Source organism: Fukomys damarensis, unplaced genomic scaffold (assembly GCF_012274545.1).
Source record: "Fukomys damarensis isolate Sample0158 unplaced genomic scaffold, DMR_v1.0_HiC HiC_scaffold_36, whole genome shotgun sequence".
NCBI classification, from domain to species: Eukaryota; Metazoa; Chordata; class Mammalia; order Rodentia; family Bathyergidae; genus Fukomys; species Fukomys damarensis.
Window position 1 is genome coordinate 40503463 of NW_022900948.1, and position 10194 is coordinate 40513656.

The window sequence follows — 10194 nt, forward strand, 5'->3', positions numbered from 1 at the left end:
TTTTTTTTTTTTTTTTTTTGGTATCAGGGATCGAATTCATGACCTTCCTCTTGTCAAGCAGGCATGGTGCCACTGAGCTACATCACCAGCCCTATTTTGGCTTTAAAGCCTTAGAAAAAAGTACTCCTGGAATACTTTCTTGGCTTGCCTATTTTTAGTTTGCACTTCATGCCAAGAACAGAAACAAAATTATATTTCTTTAAATATACCAGAGGCAAGCAACAGAAGCAAATTAATCTGATATAAAAAAAAATTCCAGGATAGAAGAAAGGTCTTTTCTTAGAAAAATTCAGAATTTTTTTCTCAATAGTTACCCAAAAGATTAGGGGAGAACAGTTTATTAAGAAACAGATACTGGGCCAGGGATTTAGCTCAGTGATGCTGCAACCTGTCTCACAAGCACAAGGTCCTGAGTTTGATCCCCAGTACAAAACTAAAAACAAAAAACAGGTACAATCTGATAAATTCAACTGTGTATCAATAGGAAAAACTTTAATAACTACATTTCCTGCTGGGTGTGGTGGTGCATACCTGCAACCCCAGCACTCAGGAGGCAGAGACAGGATTGCTGCAAGTTTGAGGCCAGCCTAGGCTACATAGTGAGCACTAGGCCTGCCTAAACTATATAGTGAGACACTGTCTCAAACAACAAAACAAAACTATATTTCCTTAAGGTAGGAAGGACATCTCAAACTAAGAGGTTTAGAGAAAATCCCACTAATTATTTTTCAAATTGTTAAGTATCCAATGTCAAGTTAACATCAAGACACATTTTCATAAGAAACATTTTAATTATAAACACAAAGCACAGACCAGCTTTACACATAACAAAAAAATTTTCACATCAATTCATGGATGTGCAATAATCTTTGTCTATGGGATTAACAATGCTACCAAAAGAGGTCTGGTTTGTTTTCTACGAATTAAGCATTTTTAACAGTCTACCCTGAGCATCATTCAGGCAGCACATTTGTTGTTGACCAACTGACCATCCTAAGCATAGCTTGGGCAACTGTCACTTCAACCAGTAGATTCTTATTTGCTGGAGATACAATCCTATTTGTTTTATATCGACCATTTTTTTGGATACTTTTTTGTTTAGAATGTTGTATTTGCCTTTGATATTTGTTTCTAGTGAAATCTAATAAATTCTGGTTATTTTCTTTTACTGATTCCTGTTTATTTTATTAGTGAAAAATAATAATTTTGTGCTACAACCTGTAAAAGGGTTTTGTTTTGTGGGGTTTTTTTTGTTTTTGTTGTTGTTTGTTTTTTGTACCAGGGACTGGACTCAGGACCTTGGGCTTACAAGGCAGGCAGCGGCACCATCACGGAGCTAAATCCCCTGCCCTAAAAGCTCTTATTAAAAAGTGGAGTCGCCTACTGCTGCCTCCGCCACCACCACCACCAAAGGAACGCTATAGGAGCGCCACAGAAGGAGCACCAGCGGGGAAGCTCCAGATTTGAAGCCCATTATCCCGCTAGCTACCCCTGCCCACCCCTCCTTCCACTGGTCGACCCCGGCCCTCGCCCCCACTCCCCACAGGTGCCATCTGCCACCATAGGCGCCCTCGACCCCCACCATCCCCAGGTGAGAGGGGTGAATTCAGGAAGCGGAGACACCCCCCAGGCACCCAGCAGCGTCACTATTTGCAGCGCGACAGGGCAGGAGCTGCAGAAGGAATGATATTCAGTGGTGTTTTTCTCAGGTGAAAGAACAAGTAGATAATGACGTAGCAGAAGTAGAAAACATTTCTACAGTAGAATTTAATCATTCTAGAGAATTACTAGCAACAGGAGATAAAGGTGGTAAAGTTGTCATCTTTCAGCAGGAGCAGGAGCGCCTTTGACTTGAGGATTTCAAAATGCTTTACAAACACTAATGAATTAATCCTCACAACACCCCAGTGAGAACAAAATCCAGTCTCATCGCAGAGAAGAATATAATGTTTACAGCACCTTCCAGAGTCACGAATCAGATTTTGACTACTTGAAAAGTTTAGATATAGAAGAAAAGAACAACAAAATTAGATGGTTACCCTAGAAAAATGCTGATCAGTTTTTATTGTCTACCAATGATAAAACAATAAAATTATGGAAAATCAGTGAAAGGGTCAAAAGACCAGAAGGGTATAACTTGAAAGAAGAGGATGGAAAGTACAGAGATTCTACTACAGTTACTATACTACGAGTGCCAGTCTTCAAGCCCATGGAGCTAATGGTAGAGGCCAGTCCACAAGGAATGTGTGCCAGTGCTCATACCACATCAACTCCATTTCTATCAAGTGATTATGAAACTTATTTATCTGCAGATGATTTGCAGATTAATCTTTGGCACCTGGAATTTACAGACAGGAGTTTTAATACTGTGGATATCAAACCTGCCAACAAAGGACTAGGGATTTAGCTCAGTGGTTCCACCGCCTACCTTGCAAGCACAAGGACCCAAGTTTGATTCCCCATACAAAAACAAAAACAAAAACAAAAAAAACACCTGCCAACATGGAAGAGCTCACAGCCACAGAATTCCATCCCAACAGCTGTAACACGTTTGTGTACAGCAGCAGTAAAGGAACCATTCAGCTCTGTGACATGAGGACATCTGCCCTCTGCGATAGGCATTCTAAACTGTCTGAAGAAACTAAAGACCCCACTATCTGGTCTTTTTTTCCCCAAAAAAACATCTCCTCTATTTCTGATGTAAAATTTAGCCATAGAGGTCGCTATACGATGACTAGAGATTATTTGTTAGTCAAAATTTGGGATTTAGGGCTGGGTATTTAGCTCAGTGGTGCCACCACCTGCCTCAAAGCACAAAGACCTTAGTTTGATCCTGGTACAAAAAAAAAGGGGGGTATTAAATATGGAAAACAGGCCTGTGGAAACATACCAGGTGCATGAATACCTCAGAAGTAAATTTTGTTCACTATATGAAAATGACTATATTTGACAAATGTGAATGTTGTTGTTGGAATGGATCTGACAGTGTTGTCATGAATGAATCTTACAATAATTCAGAATGTTCAAAAGGAACACAAAGCGAGATACAACCTTAGAAGCATCATGAGAAAACAGTAAGCCTTGCGAGGTTTTGAAGCCATGCAAAGCTGTGCAAGCGACAAGTGAAAGAAAGATGAAATAAGTGTTGACAGCCTAGATTTCAACAAGAAAATCCTTCATACAGCCTGGCACCCGAAGGAAAATATCATTGCTGTAGCTACTACAATCTGTATATTTTTCAAGACAAAGCAAATTAGGGTTGGCATTCCTAGCAAAATGCCCACTTTCTGCTCAGTTGAAACTAGCATTCATACCTATAAAAGAGAGAGGTCCACTGTGGCACCCCTTCCCATATTTGACAGTGTTATAATTCGACAACACATATTTATAGCTACACGGAGAAAGCTCTGTGGTTTCCTCATTGGTGTTCTCCTTGTCTGCTAGCCATTTAGGTAAGGGTAGGGCACTTTTAATTTAAATAACTTCTTGCACCATCGTGCCTAATGGACTAGACTGGACTGTGTCAGCACTGATTTACTCCACTTTTGTTTTTGGTACCAGGAATCGAACTCGGGTCCTTGCACCAGGCAGTGGAACCACTAAGCTAAATCCCCAGCCCAATTTACTCCACTTTTTATGCCTTCCATTGTGATGACATCAAACACAGCGTTCAGTCATGCTATGGGATTTAACTGTGCATCCTCATTACTGTATCATTTGTGGGGTACACTCCTTCCTCTTTTTAAAATTAAATATAGCTCATTTTACTGTGGCTTGTAGGATTCCTCCTCTCTGGCCTCCTGGACTGTCCCCCCTCATCTCTTTTACCCTTGCCCCTTCCACCCAGTCTCAGTGGTGGTATATTAAAAAAAACGAACTAAAAGCACACAAAATGAGTCAGTTTGGGGTCAGTGGTAAAGTGGGTGTACGTTCTGAACAAATATTTAATAAAAGTTGGGCTGTAATCACTCCTTGCCATGTCTGGCAAATAAGGAAAAAAATTACTACTGAATAAAAGTGACAAAGAATGGAGAAAAAATAAAAGCTCTTATTGTAAGTGCATCAGATTTAATTTTTATACTTCTCCAGAACTCAGTGATATTCTCTTACAACACAAAACAAACATTTGGGACACTAAGACTGGATAGGAAGGAAGTATCAAAAGATCTGCAAGTGCGGGCTGGGGATTTAGGTCAGTGGTGCCGCCTGACTCCCAAGCACAAGGACCTGAGTTCGATCCCTGTTACCACCCCCCCCAAAATCTGCAAGGGCCAGGGATTTAGCTCAGTGGTGCCGCTGCCTGTCTCGAAAGTGCAAGGTCCCGAGTTCAATCCCCAACCTAAAAAAAAAAAAAAAGGAAAAAGGGAGAAATATTAGTATATCAAAGAGGAAAAGTCTCTGTAGTACAATGGAAAAAACGAGACTTTATTATCAACTACTTCATAATACAGAAATGATAGAACTCGAAAGAGAAATAAAACTAAAGAAACTCCAACAGTGGTTAATGATTACAATAATTTTATGGGTGGTATTGATATAGCTGACTCTAACAAGCTATCCTGTAATCAAAAAGTGAGGAGGGCCAGGGATTTAGCATGCCTGCCTCTCAAGTACAAGGTCCCAAGTTTGATCCCCAGTACCCCCAGACAAAAAGGGAGGAAAAAACATTATTATAAAATAGCTGTGCAGTTTCTAGACCAAACAATATGGAACTTGTGTGTTATTTATTCAAAACAAGAGGGCTCAAAAAGTTATTTACAATTTAGATTAGGTCTAATAGACCAAATAATTGAACTACATGGGACAGTGAAACGCCAACCAGGATGTCCATCATCAATATCTTCACCATTACATTTAGTAGGCAGATATTTATTGAAATTATACCAGTTCAATCCCTGGGACCAAAAAAAAGAAAACATACTACCCATAGAAACAAAGAAAAGCCTGACAAGACAGTGTAAAGTGTGCTATTCAAAGTAAGGCCATAATGCAAAAATAATTCGGAAAGAGACTAGATACTAATGTCCAGATTATAACATCGAATTGTGTACTGAATGTTTTAAGATATACTATAAAGAAAAATTACTGAATAAATTTGATAAAATTGTTTTCATATTTCTTTTTATAATCCTATAAAAATTAATGAAAAATGCAAATTTTAGTCATCCTGTATTAAAGTTAAATCTCAATGTTAGTTATATTCTTTTCTTAAAAAACTCAAATAGCACAAAGGTGCCACAATACTGAATTGTAAGACTCAGGCGAACACGAATGCTAAATTACTAATAAAGGCTTTGTCCTCATTTTAAAGTATCTTATTAAAACAAGAAAAATCCAGACTCCCTTATAACACATATAACATGTAACTACAATTCAGTTACATTCACAACAGCACAGGTGGCCTTTACATATTTTGTAAACTTGACAACTATTGTTAAATACTGACGTCCTGTACCAAAGACAGAAAAACACACATACAGTTAACCCTTCCTTAAGAAAAATAATTTACTGATTAGATAAATTTTCTCTTGAAAGATAAAACTACTCTAAAAACCACAGCTTACAGTATAAAAAGGACACGAACTATAAGTTTATCCACTTACTACATGGCTTAACTGAATAAAAGACACTAGCATTTGTGATTAACACTTCTGAAACTCACACACTAGTTTTTTGGTTTTGTTTTGTTTTGTTGTTGTTTTGAGACAGGGTCTCACTATGTAGTTGAGACTAACCTGGAACTCACTGTGTAGCCCAGGCTGGTTTCGAACTCACAGCGATCCTCCTGCCTCAGCCTCCCGAGTGCTGGGATTACAAGCATGTGCCACCACGCCCGGTACTTACACACTAGTTTTAGCAAAATCACACAAACACTTTTCAAAAACAAAGTACACTAAAACTAAAGGCTTACATTCTTTTACTCTTTCATTCCTTTACCCATACATTTACTCTTATCTGGACTTTTTATCTGGACACTCTTATCTGGACAGTAACAAGTCAACTTCTTTAGAAAGCCAAGAAAATGAAATTTTCAGTTAAGGAGTTTTGGAGAAAGTACTTAAAAGGACAGAAGTATTTGTAGTTAGCAACAATCGTCTATTTGCTTAAATTAGCTCAACAACTTTTTCCGAAATGGGAGTCACATCTGAATTAGCGTTAAGAAAGCACTCCTAAAAAGCAACTGAGAAGAGTGTTAAGAAAGGGGCAACTTGAGATTCCCTCAAATCACTGCCAAACCACTCAGGTCCACAGCCAGGACCAGAACACACTGGGACCGCGTTCCAGAAGCGGGCAGCGCCTCCTGTCAGATGCCGGCCCCTCCACGCACCTGTCACCTCTGGTAGGGATGACCCCATCCCGAGAGCTCTGCCCGCTGGGGCTCAGCTCCGACTCCCCAGGATCTGCACATGGGATGCAGAAGGGAGAAGAACATTTTAAGCAAAGCTGGGAGGGCTCCGAGTCCTGGGACAGCCCGAGGCCAGGAGGAACGACCCCAGGATAGAGGCCGCGACAGCTCTCGGGGTCCTTGCTCACGAAGCCGGGACAGCAGGAGAGGGAATCGGGCTCTCTCTGCTCTCCAGAGACAAGTAATACCAGATCGCTTCGCCCGGCAGGGACCCTTCCACCGCGACTGGACGGGACACCGGACAGGGGTCCCACGGAGAGGAAGGGCGGGCCGGCGGGCGCCCCCACAGCCGGAAGGGACGAGCCCCGCAAGCAGGTTACCTCCGGCCGGGCTCACCTTCAGGTCGTTTTCCGGCAGGTACTTGCACAGCCGCGCTATCTCCACATACTTGTCCAAGTCTAGCGGCGCCATTTTAGAGATAACAAGCCGCGTTTGAGGTAGCGGCAGCAACGGCGACTGCTGCGGTAGGGGAGGAAGCGGCGGAGGCCGAGGCCGGAACTCCTCCTGCGTCACGTCCGGCCCTTTGGTGGCGTCTGCGCAGTGACGTTAAAGCCTGCCGCCGCTTCGGCACGCCCCTCGCCCTCTCGGGAAGAACCCAGGCTGCCGGTCTGAAGAGTCCACTCGCTCTAGCGAAATCTTCTGGGACCCGTAGTTGTCTGTCGCACGGAGTTCTGGGAATTGTAGTTTTCAGGTGTGGCCCACTACTTTCTTTTTTTTCCTTCCCTTTTCTTGCACCCGAATCACTTCAGGGGACCTGCGAGACATTTTCCAGGTAACACGGCAAAGTGAGTGACTCTAGGGCCGAGATTCTACTCCCTGGTTTCTCATTCCAACCGTTAAGTAATCTCATCAAAATATCTTCAGTTAGGGCCGGGGATTTGACTCAGAGGTTCCTGGCTTACAAGGACCCGAGTTTGATATTTTCAGTTAAAAATGGATAAGCCTACCTAGCTATAGCTACTTGTTCAACCTTTCCAAGGCCTTCAGAAGGCCTTATCCAGACCTGTGGCACAGATGTCAGTCTCCTATGACTCCCGCCAGGAAGGAAGGGAAACAAGTGTTAAATGTGTTTACTATGTTACGTGCTACACAGATGCTGCTTTTTTTATTTTGCTATGTTCATTTCTTATAATGATTGATAGTAATGCAAAGGTTGTAGATGTTAACTTGTCCCACGTTTCACAGGAAACAGTGCGGAGCCAAGAATAGAAAATAGGCTACTGGGCTGGGGATTTAGCTCAGTGGTTCGGTGGCCTGCCTCGCAAGTGCAAGAACCCGAGTTCAATCCCCGGTACCAAAACAAAAAACAAACGAACAAACAAAAAAGAGAATAGGCTACTGGCTCAAGCATATTTCCATGTTGAGTCCCGTGAGGACAGGGAGATTTTTTGTTGTATCCCCTGGGCCAAGAATAGCACCTGGCACTTGAAATACCTTTACCATTTATTCATTACAAAATTACTGGTTGAGCACCATTTATCTACCAGGTATAGTTGTAGGCACTTGGAATATTCAGAGAACATATTAAGTAAAGAACTTTATCTTCAACCTATAGTATATAGTCTAGTAAAGAAAGACAGAAAAAGAAAGACAGGACATAAACAATAAATAAAAGAAATGATGTACAGTGTTAGGGGGGAAAGCCCCAGCAGAGTAAGAGAAAGGGATGTTGCTTTGATGCCTTTAGTTTTGTGGGTTTTGTTTTTGTTTTGTTTTTTTTTGTACCAGGGATCAAACTCAGGACCTACTTGCCAGGCAAGTGCGGCTGCCATTGAGCTAAATCTCTGGACCCTGGGGTGATGCATTTTAAAAACCAACAATGTACCAGGAGTGGTGGCACACTCTTGTACTACCAGTACCGGCCCAGGAGGCTGAGGCAGAATAGGAGCCAGCTGGAGGACATCTTGGCCTAAATAGTGAGTTCAAGTCCAGCCTGGACTACACATAGTGAGACCTTATCTCAAAAGACTCAAAACAAAACAAAACAGAAAATAAATAAATAGGGCTGGGAAATTAGCTCAGTGGAGTCACACCTGCCTCGCAAACGCAAGGTCCTGAGTTTGATCCCCGGTACCAAAAAATAAATAAATAAAATTTCACTAAAAAAAAAAAAAGCTGGGTGTGGGGGTGTGGTATTGCACATTTGTAATCTCAGCACTAGGAGTGTGGCGGGGGGGGCGCTAATGCAGGAAGATCACCAAGAGTTTGAGGCCAGCCTGGGCTGCATAGTGAGTTCAAGGCCAACTTGAATTACATAGTGAGACCCTGTCTAAAAAGGGGTTTGGGGAAAAGCAATACTAGCACATATAATTGAGGCAATAAGTGGAAAGGGAGAGGACAGCAGAAAAGAGGAGTTTTGTTTTGTTTTGTTTTTTTCCTGGTACCAGAGATCGAACTTGGGACCTCGTGCTTGCAAGGCAGGTGGCAGAACTACTGAGCTAAATCCTTGGCCCTATATTATTATTATTATTGTACTTTTAACCTAATAGACAGCCACTGCAGGATTTTAAAGAGGGATAACATTAACTTCTTTGCAAAGGATCACTCTGGCTGCTATATGACACTATAAGATAGTAAGAGTGTAACAGAGAAATTAGGACACATTTAAATCATCTAATACTAGCAGGTAATCAATAAATATTTGTTGTTCAGGGCCAGGGATTTAGCTCAATGGTTCTGCTTCCTGCCTGGCAAGCGCAAGGTCCCAAGTTCGATCCCCGGTACCAAAAAAAAAAAAAAAAAAAAGAGGGGCAAATTACAACAATGCTGAGATTCCATCTCACTCTAGAAAGAATGACTGCTATCGAGAAATCAACCCGGACTGGGGATTTAGCTCAGTGGCTCAGCTTCTGCCTTGCAAGCTCAAAGGCCTGAGTTTGATCCCCAGTACCCCCCCCAAAAAAAACAGTAACAAATGCTGGAGGGTCTGTGAGGAAAAAAGAACCACTACTGGTGGAAGTGTAGAAAGTAAAACCACTGTGGTAATCAGTGTGGGTGGAGGTGTCTTAAAAGACTAAAATTAGACCTAGCTATACCACTTCTAAAAGAATTAAAAGCATTCTACCACAGCGATATGTACACACTCATGTTTATAGCAGCACAGTTTGTAATAGCTAAATCTTGGAAACAGATCAAGTGCCCATCAACTGACAAGTGGATAAAGAAACTGGTTTTTGTATATAATGGAGTACTACTATGCCATAAAGAAGGATGAGCTTCAGATATTTGTAGCTAAATGATGGGCACTGAGACCATACTAAGTGAAATAAATTGGGCACATGTTTAAATGTCACCTTGTGAGAAACAAAGAGTGTAATATGGACTAAGATGTATAATGGATGTGGGGAAATGGGAAGAAAGTGCTCAAATGGGAAGGGGAACAAGGAAGGGACAAGAAAAAAATGAAAATAAAAGAGAAAATGGAAACAAGACTTTTGTACAGGGAGGGGCGGGGACTTGGAGGAAATGGAATCAAATAAAATGTATTAAATAACCAGGGAGGGCCGGGGATTTAGCTCAGTGGTTCCGCTGCCTGCCTTGAAAGTGCAAGGACCTGAGTTCGATCCCAGGTACCAAAACAAACAAACAAACAAAACACAGGGATTTAGCTCAGTGGCACTGTGCCTGCCTTGTAAGCACAAAGTCCTAATTTTGGTCCCCGTACCAAAAATAAATAAATAAATAAATAAAAAATAGCACAAGAAAAAGATGCAGACTCCAGCACACGATGCCACATTTCAAATCCAGGTCCTACCACTTACCGAGACTTTTTTTTTTTTTTTTTTTTA

General features: G+C 41.6%; 3 protein-coding genes across 5 annotated transcripts in view; 2 read left to right on the forward strand and 1 right to left on the reverse strand.

Annotated features, from left to right (window-relative positions):
- Window positions 1-6990, reverse strand: part of Ppp6c (protein phosphatase 6 catalytic subunit) — a 43375-nt gene extending 36385 nt beyond the window's left edge. The window contains exon 1 of the mRNA XM_010613526.3: window positions 6743-6990. Within this exon, the coding sequence (XP_010611828.1) occupies window positions 6743-6817 (75 nt within the window). The 5' untranslated portion in view covers window positions 6818-6990. The remainder of the gene's footprint in view (window positions 1-6742) is intronic.
- LOC104854930 (serine/threonine-protein phosphatase 2A 55 kDa regulatory subunit B alpha isoform-like) lies at window positions 39-3056 on the forward strand. The gene is given in 6 exon segments (XM_019205935.1): window positions 39-120; window positions 1657-1840; window positions 1909-2379; window positions 2493-2771; window positions 2851-2940; window positions 2942-3056. Coding segments are annotated over 6 exon segments (1221 nt in total).
- Window positions 6991-7019: 29 nt separating the features above from the next.
- Window positions 7020-10194, forward strand: part of Rabepk (Rab9 effector protein with kelch motifs) — a 26658-nt gene continuing 23483 nt past the window's right edge. Inside the window, exon 1 of one of the 3 annotated variants that reach the window (XM_010613530.3) lies at window positions 7020-7097. The gene's annotated coding sequence lies outside the window, so the exon portion shown is untranslated. The other 2 variants (XM_010613529.3, XM_010613528.3) reach the window with 2 other exon arrangements.